Below are 13,099 nucleotides of genomic sequence, written 5' to 3'. Positions count from 1 at the left end.
CTTTAAGAGGAGGCTTGATGCCTACCTAGCTGGGATCATTTGAGCCCAGTTTTTTCTCCTGCCCAGGCAGGGGGTCAGACCTGAAGATCTACAAGGTCCCTTCTGACCCTACTTCTATGATTCTATGATTATGTGACTTGTGCCTCACTACAAGATTGTCTAGACTACATGCAAGACTGTTGTACAAAGGCGTCTGCTTTCTGTTCAGGGCATTTTCTTAGGAGCCCTTTTAATGGGCTCTGTGCTGTGTTTGGGTCTGCTCATCTTCTGTGCCTATGGCTTTGCTCCCACAAAGAAGGCACAGAGGGACAGACTATCCCTCATCTCCTCTATCCTCAAGGCATTATTACTTTTTAGATAAACTGAAGCTGTGGGATCACCTCCAGCAAAAGAAGCTGTTACACAGTCACTAGCAAAGAAGCTGTTACACAGTCACTACTCAAATCCACCTATATTGCAAAGCTCCTGGGGATTCTTCACAGGGAAGTTAACTCTTCAGGATGGAGTGTTTTGGGGGTGAACCCTCTGCTAATCCGAAGAGAGTTTAACAAGTAAAATAGCAAATGAACTTCCTTTGAAAAGAGCCACCTCTGTGTGAATCCAGCTGTGAATTTATATCTCCCAGGAGGAAGCCCTCTTCCTCTTGCTTTCTGTTAGAGAAAGGGAAGGCAACATGCATCTGACAATGAGAAGAGCAGCTCGCCTGTAAGGAGAATGCGTCAGAACTAACCCAGTGCTTACATCTTGTCAACAGCCTGCCCCCATTCACCACAATGTCTCCTACATTAAAAAAAGCCCCTCCTTTGAAAACAAATGAATCAGGACAGCCATGTCTAACCTTCCCCAAATCCTGTGACCCACAGCACAAGTCAGCTAGCTGCAGTGGCATGCCAGCTCTGTTTGTGGCATAGGATCATGTGAGCTAGCTCATGAATGAGCGAGGGATGCATGAAATTCCTAAGACAAAAGCATGGGAAGGGAAAGAATGAAAGTGTACAGAAAAGGATGAATGAAGGAGAAAAAGGAAAGCATGAAACAATGAAAGCACTAAAGGCCAAATGCAACATTTAGAGGGCACAGAAGAAAGAACGCAGACCGCCTGGAAGAAAGAATGGGAACGTTTCTTGTATTAAAAACATGTGTTAACCTGTTTTATTTAGTGTAGTCCACACACACGTAGGATGTGTTTGGAATTTGATGCACAGGCATTTGATACACAGGCTGGAATCAGACTGGTGGTCTAGTGGCCACATGGTACAACACATGCTGGGATTCTAGCTCTAGACCCTTAGTTCTGGTCTGGCTCTGTAGAAGAGAATGGGCCACAACATGTTCTCTAGTAGCTCTGGTTGCCTGACTGCAAGTGTGCTGGGAATAGGCTCCAATGGGAGATCATTGATCCCCTTCTATCAGACATGCATTGGGAAGTCTTGTTGAGGAGGGAATGAGGGCATGTGGTACAATTTGCAGCTTGCCTACATGGGGACATTTACCAGTAGATTACGTTGATAAATTCTCCTGGATAAATAAGTCCTTAGGCACATAGTCCTATGGACTTGTCCATGTGGAATAAGGTGCTTTTGAAAATCTAAAGCACTCCCCCACTCCTCCCAGCCTATTCAAAAACTACAGAGTTCCCTAGAAACCATTTAATTGATCATACTTTAGATAAAAGGAAATTAGATGAGAAATTGCATTGGATGAAAGGGAAAGTACAATGCCAGGCCTTGTAGGGACTCATGGAAGTCTTGCAATGGGAGCACAGTGCACAAGTAACGTACCAGACATCATGCACTATAAAGATCTTTACACCTCTATCTATGTAAGCTGTACTGTACATTCTTGTCACTTGCATCTGCCTGCATTTGCTGGACATATGTGGAAGAAGTCATGTTTTTAAAGGATGGTGCAAGATGTATCTGCACAATTATCAACTCTTTACATGACTAAAGAAACAGGCATCGGGTGGTTCACCCAGTGTCAGCTAGAGGAACTTAAGAGCATTAAAATGTCCCTTGAAGCCAACAGGAGTTTTCTGAGTAAGGGCTTCATGCTGAGGCTGGAGTGTGTGACAGGGAAGTGAATGAGGGAGGCTGGAGACTTTCATGGTTATTTTAAAGGCTGCCCTATTATTTATTTATTTGCCTGGGCTAATTTAACCTGCCTATGACAGGAACAACACTTAGATTACACATTTCTGACATGAGTTTTCAAGCGCTGTTTGTATAAACTACAGCTAAATTAACATAAGACTTTGCATAAATAATTGAGATACCTTTGAAACAACAAGGGGCTGGATTTCCAAAACCAGGCCTGTGTAATTTGTATGAGCAGCCATTACCACGGTGCACACAGTAAGAGTTGCTGTGTGTGATGGATGATGTGTGTGCATTTAATGTCTACAGCCAGCACCAATGTGCTGTTTCTAGGGTGCATGGTACTGCTAGCAGTAATACCAATTCCTGTCCTCCATCCCCACAAGCACTCATAACCAAGTGGCTGCTGCTTCTGCTAAGAGAAAGAGGGAGGGCATTTGTCCTGCTGGCTGCACTATATAGATGTAGCATGTCTGTGCAGACTGCAGACATGGAACACACTGATGCACAGAGACAACGAGCACGCTCAAAGAGGAACAATCACACAGGGCATCACTGGTGCTCTAACACTCTAGTATTACTACAGGAAGCAAGGGACTGGGATGAAGGAGAAAGATTTGCCGTGGACTCAGTGAGGCCAATTATCCTCTGATTTATAGCAGTGCAATTCCATTAACTTGAAGGGAAATGCTCTGCTTTACACCACTGAGCAGTGAGTTGGACTGATTTGATGTTGGGAAGGCACTTAGCTTTTCTGTGCCTCAGTTTTTCCCTTGTCTGTAAAATGGAGCTAAAGATACTCCATCCCCCTTGTTAAATGCAGTGAGACTCACCACTGAGAAATCCCACTGGAGCACTAACTGTGAGTGAGGGTGGCAGGGCCCAGGAACACTACCACACCAAGACACTTGTGTTATAATGAAAAACCCAGAATATATCATTTAAAAACGCAACATCTACTATAGATTTGAACTGGGAGGCAGAGCCTGAGCTCTGCAGTAGGAACCCTTTGCATTGCCACACTGCTTGTTTTTCCAAGAGATGAAGACGCAGTGAGAGTGTAGGGAAAGCAGGAAGTTATCAAGATACTACTATCACAACAGCCTCACTCCTTGTGCTGAGGCTGCACTGGGATATCAACAGAGAATCTGTCTGGAGATGCAGCCCACGCATTATTTGCTGGAGAAAGAAGGAATTACTTTATTTGTGCTCTCAATATGAAAATATTTGAGAGAACACGCATCTCAGTTATGAAAAGATCAATATACGGCATATACCCAGTATATTAAAAGCAAGGCAGAATCAATGTCAGGTACCAACAGAAACAAGATATCCCTGATGTACAAAAGAGAGAAGCCTTAATGTTCAGATCCAAGTTTGGAGCCTGATTTTACCAAAGTTCATGGGAGATTGGATTTGAGTTTCCACTCCACTGTACCCTGTATGAAACATGGGGGTCAACATTCATGGTTCAGGGGTTCAGACCTACCTATGATTTACAACAAGGTATTTAGTACAACCTTTCAAACCTCATGGAAGGAAACCTCCTCAGAGAACGATGGCACAAGGTAATAGAGGAAACTTGTCTGAGGCCCTAATCCTGTCAGCAGTGAGCATCTCCTGAGACAAGGTGCTACGTGACCTTGTCTCCCACTGCCTTGATTGTCAGAGGGGTGGGGCTCCTTTGTTCCTAATGCTGTTCATCTCAGATGTCAGGTTTGCCATAGTGCAGAAACCAGTGTTGTATCTAAATGCAAACCACGCTCTCTTTTCTTATCCCTCACTTGTAGGACAAAAGGTTGTTCAGAGCTAAGGAAGAAGTAAGTCACCTGGGCCAACTGGGAAGGGGCAAGCACTCTGGTTGAGAATCACTGCATTTCCTAGCCCTACTGCTTAAAGGCCTAGCAAGGCTTAATGTCAGATTGGTAATAATCCTGAAGGCGATGCAGGGGAGGAGGGCATGAATGGCCAGAGCCCAGCTCTGGAAGAGCATTATGGCAGCAGGATTCTGAAGGATGAAGCATAAGCCTGACAGAAGGGGAACAATCTGTCTGAGAGACAGATTGCTCACAGAAACAAGAAAGAGCTGAGATCAGTGGAGCCTAGCAGGATCCAGTACCTGAGAAGGAAATGCAGGGAGCCAGGGGTTCAACTGGACAAGTGAGCAGAACTCAGTAGGAACAGGTGGGTAACCATGATGGTAACATGGGGCAGGGAGGGAGGGGGCTGGCCCTGGGCAGCTGCTGAAATGGGCATGTTATCTTGCTTTCTGGGAATGCAATAAGCCATTTCTAGAGTCACCTGACCAAGGATCTCAGAGCACTTCAGAAACACCAACAAATTCAGACTCGTGATTTATCATCCCCTTAAAAAATGGAGGCTAAGCCATGTGCTCCAGTAGTGACAGTCAGTGACAGAGGCAGGAAGAGAACAAGTCACCCCGTCCATAATGATAGGATGGTATGCCCTGTGCCCTGGTCTCCACTAAAACTTTCCAAAAAGTGCCTCAGGGTATTCTCTAATATATGAAAGAACCATGGGCTCTGATCTTCCTCTTGTTCACCCCAGACTTACACCCTTGAAAGCCTTTGCACCAGTGCAAACTTAGAAATAAGCCTGGTGCTATTGTACTTGGCCCAGCCAGAAGAGCCCTGGGGAAGGAGAAGCTGGAAGACAAGGACAACAGTTTCAAGTCACTAGGGCTGAAGATGGCATGGGGGCTGTGCTGAGTCCAGGGGGGAGAGAGAATGAAGTTGAGGGGACACACTCACAGAGGGGGAGGAGTGGGCAGGAGGGAGTGGGGCCCATTCAATCAAAGGGTGAGAGAAGATGGGAAGGGGAGGGCAGGGCTGTGGAGAAGGGAGGGGAGGGACAGCTTCACTTACTCCAGGACATCCCTGTTGAACTGTTTCTTGCTGTTGCCCAGGAATTCACCAATCATCTGGCGGCTGAGTCCCTTGCGCTGGAGCAGAAAGTGTGCCACCCCGATGGGTGTGTCTGGGATGAAGCCCCGGGAGATCAGGAACTGGATCCCTTTGTCTGGATTTCTGGAAGGGAAGGACACAAGCGGTGAGTCTGGATGCTCTTTTCAGGGCTCCATTGCCTCTGCCTCATCATCTCTCACCTCACAGCAATGTGATGACAGTTCCCCTGGGACAGCCAGTCTGTCTAACTCTCCTCCCATTAAAGTGGATCTGAGTCACCAGCCAGGTGGCGGGCAGGAGTGAAGCCAGTATTCAGGGGAGAAATCTCTTGAGTCCTGCTGTGTTAGAGGTCAAGGAAGTGGAACTGGTTCTGATGATAACGCCCCTGGAAACTCCCATGGTACCTGTCTTGCCAGTGTGCCACCCTGTTGGGCACCCTGCACAGTTCTGGAGGGATTGACCAAACTGTGAGAACCCACCAACTGTGACACACATGGGACATAACCTCCCCCACTCCTCAGGCCAGACTGACTTGGACTGGTCCTATCAGTTCCCTATCTGATAACAATGACAGGCAGGGCCTGCATGAGCTCCCTGTCAATGAAAGGCGAGCAAAGGAAGAGACCGCCACACCTGCCATTAATACTTAGCCTTCCTGCTGCCCAGAAACACCAAACACCTTCAGCTATCCCACCTTTATGCTAGAGTCTCCCCTTCCATTGGAGACATGAGGCTCTGCTGCAAATAGCTCATGAGACTGAACTAGCGCCTGGAACAGCAAGCTTAATGCCTACCCATCTCCTCATGACTGCCCTTCTTCTCCAGCAGGACTGCCTCTCAGAGGCCCCTGTCCTCCACAACTCTCTGAAGAATGCGGGTGCCCATCCGCACATTCCTCCAAATGTAAACCTTTCAAGCCTGACTTTGATTCTGAGCACTGGAGAAGCCATTCCCAAGGATGCCCGTGAGTTACATTATGTGAGTTCAGAATCATCTCTCTTATATTCCTTATCCTATGGGGCACATGGGAAAAAATTATTACATCAGGGTGGGATTAGAGGTGCTTTGGACATGCTTATATGGGGAGGTGGCTGCAAAGCATGCATTAGCATAGACATCAGCAGCCCACGGAACATCAGCAGGTCCAGCACGTACAAGCGCAGGTCTGCACTGCAGACGAGTGGATGGGATAACAAACTAGTTGGCTGTGGGTTACCCCACCAAGATGACAAGGATGAAATCCTGGGTTCCCTCCTTTAGCAGTCAACAGGAATTTTGCTGTTAACCTCTGTGGGGATAGGATTTCATCCCACCACGCTGCAGCCAAGAGGTGATAGAAGAAGGTGGTATATAAAGGGGCTCAGAAGACACCACAACTCTACAGAAAATGGGTAGATAGGGATGAATAAATACAGGTGGGCTGAACTCCTCTGAGAATAGCTAAATCAGGTTGAGTTTGGACTGAGATTGAACTAATCCCTTCCCTGCCCCAGATAAACAGGCTGCCTATACACGTGCTTGTTGGTGTTCTAATTAGAACATGTTGGAGCAGACTCAATTAATTGAGTCTGTTCCCTGTCCCTCTTTCCCCCTGTCTGTCCTCCTTTCTTTCCATTCAGTGAGATGCAAAGTTTTCTTATGGTGGTATCTGTTATTGGATCAACTGCATAATTGGGACAGAGTTAGATTTGTTAAATGGAGTTAGAATTATGCAGTTGGTTCAATAAAGGATGCCACTCTAAGAAAGCCTTGCCTCTGCATAATTCCTGGACCATTATGGTTACAACATCACTCTACTGTTTCTATTCAGTGACACTTTCTCTTTCAGCTAAGCCTGGTGCTGACTGGTCTCATTACTTTTATCCCAGGAGGTTCTAGGGGGGATAACTTCTCTTTCATCTCATCCCATCTTTCTTCTGTTGTTCTTCCCTTTATTAACCATGTCAGGGTGAAGTCTGTATGTACTATGTGTGCAAGTGCACGTAAGTGTGTATGCATGTGCATGCATGGGTGCATATGCATATGTACGTGTGAGAGCGTATTTATGCAGATATGGGGATCTGAGCATGCTCCTCTATCTGAAAGTGCCTCTCCATCTGTGTTTGTCTAAGCATAGCTGTGCCTGCCCACGTAAATGCATTTATGTCTGAGTGAGCTTTTCTCTCAGAATGAGTGTGTGTTTTTGCAAGCCTGACTGTCTCAGTAAGTCTTTTGCTGTTTGTGTTTGTCTCTGTCTGCATACAGAACTCTCCATGATGTGCGTCTCTGAGTGCTTTTTATGTTTCTGCATGTGTTTATGTGCTGGTGCAATTCTGTGGATACGTGTAAGAGGGTGTAGGTGAATGCCTCTGAGATTGTGTGCTGTTATGTGTGTGTCCGTCCCAGGTATGTTTCTGTGTCCACGTCTGGGTTTCTCTGAGTGGCTGTGTTTGTGTGTCCTGCATGTGCCTGAGCATATGTGTAGGAGTGTGCCTGTCTTTATTTGGCATATATGGATGGGCACACAGGAGGTTCTCTTTCTGTCCCTTCTCCCTCACCCCCTTTGGCAGGCTGACGGTTGTGATGCTCTCTAGCAGATCACGCTCATGCTGTCAGTCAGAGGCACAGCAGAATCAGCAAATGCTGGGATGATTTCCAGATTCCTCATGGGTCTCTTATCCAGGCTGCTGAGAGACAGGAAGGAGTGCCCCATTTCTGTCATGAGTCCCTTGTTGGGGGAACTCTGCAAAGGCTTAATGAACAAATTTGCACAAGCATTCTCCCTGGGGGAGAAAGCATAATGCATGGTTATGTGGGTGTGCTTGATTCCCCACTGACTTCTAGTGCTCAGATCTACCAGCTGAGTAGGGATTTTTGTGAGCCACTTACACAAATCTAGAATGGGACAGCATGCCCAAGAGTTGCTCATTCTGCCTAGGAGAATCTCACGGGGCAGAAAAAATACATGGAGCTGAAGGCATGAACACAATAAATTGGGGAATGTGATTGTCTCAGGGGAATGACAGCAACTCAGCCCATTAATAATGCACATAGGAGTTCTATAATGTGTGCCAATGAAAACCTAGGTTGGCTCAACCCATCAAGGGCGGCTTAACATGACTGGAATACGGAGTAAAAATGCAGCAACTGTGCGACCCCTCAGGACTCATGTTGGAGTCCAGCACGTGCTGAAGAGGTGCAGCAAGTGCAGCTGCAAATGCATGTCAGGAGCACATCAGTAGGAAAGCACAAGAAAGCTTAGTGCCAGAGGCTGATCACTACTACGTTGTTGTGAATCCAGAGTAACTCCACTGGAGTCGATGGCTTTATTCCAGATTCACTCCAGTGTTGCTTAGAGATGACTATGGCTATGTGAGTGAAACAAGTCCCAGGGCTGGATGCAGTGATATAGACAGCAGCATGGTGCAGGAAAAGCAATAAACAGCAGGCATGTAAGTTAAAGTAGCTGAGCTCCCACTAGCCCCACTTAAAAATATGCAACACAATTCCTAGCACTCCGTGGGCTTTAAATGTAATATAATACAATGTTTGTGCACACACCTCCCACTGACTAAGAGGAACTTTCTGACTGCTTTTGCCAGAGGCTGAGCTTGTTTACCCCAAAATCCTAGTAGGTGAAATGCACATTGCTTTAGCACAGTCGCTGCATACCTGCTACCTGCCCCACTTTATATAACCCTAGATGTGTACCTGACACCACTGCTGATATCATTTCTGAACTGGGTCCCTGACATTTTCCTTTATGTTCAAAGAAGCTAAGCATGACTGGTCTGTGCTGTGGGATTCCTACAGTCCTCCTGGCTTTCCCTCTGCCTACGCTGCTAGCCACCCACACACAAAAAGAGCTATTAGAGCAAGGCTATATAATGCAAGGCTCTCCACTTCAGGAATTCCACCCCCTCACTGTGAAGCATGGACCATTTAAGGTACTGCTGTAAAAATGTAATCAGTATATTCCCAGAGGACTGCTTAATGAAAACACGGCTGGGGGACTAATGGCAGAGGGAGGAACAGGTAACAAAGAGGAGCCTTTCTCTTCTAAGCCAGGTCGCTGGTGACCAACAACTGATGCTGTTTGGTGAAATGGGTTTGTTGGTCTCCTTCCGGTTCCCAGTGGTTAGGTGTCCACATTACAAAACCTACCGGTCCAAATAGTCGCTTTGCTGGATGTGTCAACTGTGAGACCAAGGACTGGATGGGCGACAGACATATACTAGGCACTGCCATCTCAGTCCTAATAGGGTCAGGCTTGGGGCACGCTCCTATGTGTCTGGTGAAGAAACCTGTCCTATTGCCTCCCTTGCAGTTTCTGTTCTAGGGATAAAGAGAAGACTCTGTTCTCCAGAGGTGACAAATCAGCATCTTTCCCTCTCTCTAGTTAATGTTTTCCCAAGAAAAAACAGACCATGACAGGTGATTGGGAAGCAATTTCTTAAACTGATCACCAGGGAGTGCTGGGTATGGCCAGGAAATTGTGCTTCTGCCTTCTCAATTATCACAAAATTCCCAGTGACACAGAGTCTCTAAAGTGATGTGGTGAACCTGGGTCAGTGAGTAAAAGAAAACTGCAGCCCTGCTTTCCAAAACAGTCAAGGAGCTGCTGATTCATCATGTATGCATGTGCAAACTGAATGTAGGAGGAACTGGATAAAGCATTTCCAGCCTCGCTTTTTCGTCACCTCAGTTCACCTGTCAGCCCCATGCATGACACAAGCCAGAGGAAGACGGACTGGTATGTGGGCATGTCCGAGAATACTGAACACTTAACTTGCACAGACATGAGCACTGAGTCCACCTCCAGGAGAACACTTGTCCAGAACCAGACACATCTGAGGCTCATCTTGGTGAAACATCCATATAAACCTGGAACTTCCTTCTGCATAACCAGACTCGTGAGCCCCACATCTGCCTCTGGTGTCCATCCTCTCTGTGTTCCCATCTCCAAGAAGTAGCCAAGCAAAACAACTTTGGCAGAATATATTCCATCAATCCCATCTCAGGTAAACTGTCCCCTTCCTCTTGTCTAAGCCCCAGCTCTAACATCACCAGGACCACATGCAAAATGCCGTTTTAGATCAGGGCAAAGACCAATGTTTCTGAGGTTTACTTCAGTCAGGACAGCCTCACCAAGGCTCTCAAGCCCAAAACCCCTGACAAAAACTCAACCTCCTTCAATGCAAATCCAAATTACAGGGGATGTGACCCTTCGCGTTACCTCTTCTAACTCTAGTCTTGAGGTTGCTTTGCCTTTGCTTTCACACCTACAGCTTTATTCACAGGACATCAACCTCAGATGTGTGAGAGACTGAGATGACTAAATTGGGTCTGTCAGGTTTAAAATTCTACCCACACTGCTGAAAGGAAAGCAGTAGCAGCAGAAACATTAACCCTGTGCTGGCTAAACTCCTCTTAGGCAAAAGGTCTGGGTCCAGTTCATACTGAGAGAAGCTCTGCACTGAGTAACCAGGACTTGGGGTCCATCCTTAGCTAAGCATCTTCCGTTATTAGGCTCAAGGGAGGAAGAACCCTGTGTCCTTCCTTGTCTGAACAATTACCAGGATTCAATATTCAGCATCCTGAATGGTACCCTTGAAGCAACGGGTTCACTTCCCAGGTACGGGGGAGCAGTGGGATGGCAATTCGAGGGCCCAAGTTCAGACCCCCATGGACGAAACATCTGAATGTAAACTGGGTATCTGTATTCAGTCTCCAAGGAATCTAACCCGTGAACACAAAAGAATTACACCAGGGATGATTCCAGTCCAAGGGCCTTTCAAAGCCTATTGTCACCATTAATAAAGAAAGGTGTGAGGGATTAAAAGATTTAGTTCCATTAGCCACTTACATGTTAAAGAGATTCAGCCCGATGCGGTAGAGCCGCTTCCTCATGGTGTCCGTGGAAAGCGTGGGGGACTTGCAGCTGGCTGGGTTCTCACAGTGATACCGTGGGAGGCTCAGAATCATGGCTTGCAGCGCTTCCTTAGAAGAGACCTCGGACGCCGACTTGGCTGATGTGGAAGTGCTGCTGCTGCTCAGCTGCTCCGAGTTGTCTGCATTTTCAGACTCTGAGCCCTTGCTCTGCCCAGTCTCATTGTTAGAGTCAAACTGGAGTTTCTGCACCATCATTTGTCCTTGCTCTGGTCCCCCTCCCTCCACCCCATTGGTGTTGACGTTCACCTCGGTGAAGGTGTGACTGTTCTGGAGGATCCTGGGTTCAGGTAACCCCTCCTGGGCAGCCGGAGTCTCTTTGTCCTCTCTTTCCCCCTCCCCTGCACTTTCTTCGATTTTGGCTGCTTGAGAGAGCCCCGCCTGAGTGTTGCTGCTGAGACAGTTTGCCATGGACACCGAGGTAGATGACGAGACAGAGATGTTCTTGTTGTCAATCTGGACTGTGACATCCCGGAAGGCCATCATGAGGGTGCTGCTGCTCTTAGGCAAAGTGTCTGGCAGCAAACCCTCCTCCTTTTCTTTGTCTTTTAATTCACCTTCCAAGTCCTGGTTTGGCTGCATTGAACTTGCGCTGAAGGTCTCTCTGATCTGGTATGAACTGCCATCTTGAAGGGAACACATGGTCTTCAAGCTCCAGGTACTTAGAGCATCATCAATGGATTTAGCCAGGGACTGGACCTGTTCTGTGAAAGAGTCCTCAAGTTCGGTCAGCGCCCCACTTATGGTGGCTGGTAAAGAAGGGGACCTCACCAAGGGGATGCCCACAAAGTTGTACCCTTCCACCAGTGCTTTCTCAGCAGAGAAGCTCTCCGAGTTCTGGACCCGGACCTTCCTTAGTGAGATGCGCCGGGGCATGCGGCTCTCCAGCAGGGAGTTCCGAATCTTCTCAAAGTTTTTGCTGAGCTGGTACTGGCGGAAGGCAGTCTGGATGGTGCAGGCTGCTCTGCGAGAGACCAGGTGGCCTCCGTATTTGTGCTCTAGCATTTCGATCTGAAACACACAAAAACAAAGCTTTTTAATTGACTTCTGAAGGCCTTTCATGATCCCAATTTCTAGACTGATTAGTAAGTAATGACAGCAAGAGGAGCTTCTAATATTGCACTGGACTTTTTTTTTCTGAACTGCTGTGCCCTAGAAATACCTGCTTGGAGTTCAACAAAATGAGCTCCCTCCTAGCAGTTGTGTCATGGCAATGCTGGTGAGAGCAGGGGCAGGATGGTCTTCCTGAGGAGTGCCTTGGAAATACGAGGGTGGGTAAAAGCAGCATGAGCTTTCTTCCAACAATGCTCTATCAGAGTCTGCTGAGGGCTCAGCATTGTGAGCTGCCGTACTGTGCTGCCCTCACAGTGAGACTCTAGTGTAAAATTCTTCAGAATAAAGGCTGGTTGATGCTATATGGTACCCCAGCAGTGTGCATCTCCAAACAGAAGTGGGCTAGCAATGCCAAGCATGGTTGCTTGCCTAGAGCCCCTGTCTCAGACCTGCTTTAAGGCTTATATTCCCTCCTCCATCATAGGCTGTGGGGGAAAGAGATATTGTTTAGAAAAAGGAATAGGTCAGGAATTGTTACAATGGAATAAGGCTCAAATACCAACTATGGGCCCAATCCTGTGAGCTGCTTACTGACCTCAGCCTCCACTGATGCCACTGTGTGTTAACTGTGCTCAGCGTCTCTCAAGAGGCACTCAGGTTCTCAAGCCACTATATAAGTTCTGTCCTTAACCCCAGCATAATTTGCCTTTTTTCAAAGAACAAAAACAAACTCAAATGGTAAAAGATTCTTTGTTTGAAGAGTTGAGTAGTAATTTTGATTTTAAAGGTTGAGAAAAGATATTAAAAATAAACAGTGAGAGGGTCTAGACTGAAGTGCTACTAGAGCTGCTAAGGATATGGAAACGTGCACGCATGCATGCACACGCACACACACACAGTTAAGAGATATTTCAACATTACTCAGAGCAGCAGTTGTCATGCCTACCTGGGCAGTTCATTATTGTCATTTCTGCCACAATCTAGCCAATTCTCACATGAACTTTGAGCTGTTTCCTATTCCCAACCCCCCCCCCCACACACACAGGGTTTTTGCCCTGCAGTTAAATCCAAACACATGAGCCACAAGGGGTTGTTTTT

The 13,099-nt window shown here is 47.0% G+C and overlaps 1 protein-coding gene across 5 annotated transcripts in view; it reads right to left on the bottom strand.

The window, feature by feature from the left end:
* The window catches only part of IQSEC3 (IQ motif and Sec7 domain 3), a 119,093-nt gene that overhangs the window by 42,592 nt on the left and 63,402 nt on the right, over positions 1-13,099 (bottom strand). For all 5 annotated transcript variants that reach the window (XM_019515498.1, XM_019515499.1, XM_019515502.1 and 2 more), the window contains 2 exons: positions 10,866-11,959; positions 4,982-5,143 (listed from right to left, as the gene is read on the bottom strand). In XM_019515498.1, coding sequence (XP_019371043.1) covers positions 4,982-5,143; positions 10,866-11,953 — 1,250 coding nt within the window. In that variant the 5' untranslated portion in view covers positions 11,954-11,959. The remainder of the gene's footprint in view (positions 1-4,981; positions 5,144-10,865; positions 11,960-13,099) is intronic.

Source organism: Gavialis gangeticus, unplaced genomic scaffold (assembly GCF_001723915.1).
Source record: "Gavialis gangeticus isolate Ggan-Ray unplaced genomic scaffold, GavGan_comp1, whole genome shotgun sequence".
In the NCBI taxonomy this organism is placed as follows: Eukaryota; Metazoa; Chordata; order Crocodylia; family Gavialidae; genus Gavialis; species Gavialis gangeticus.
This window is presented reverse-complemented; position numbering and strand designations above follow the sequence as displayed.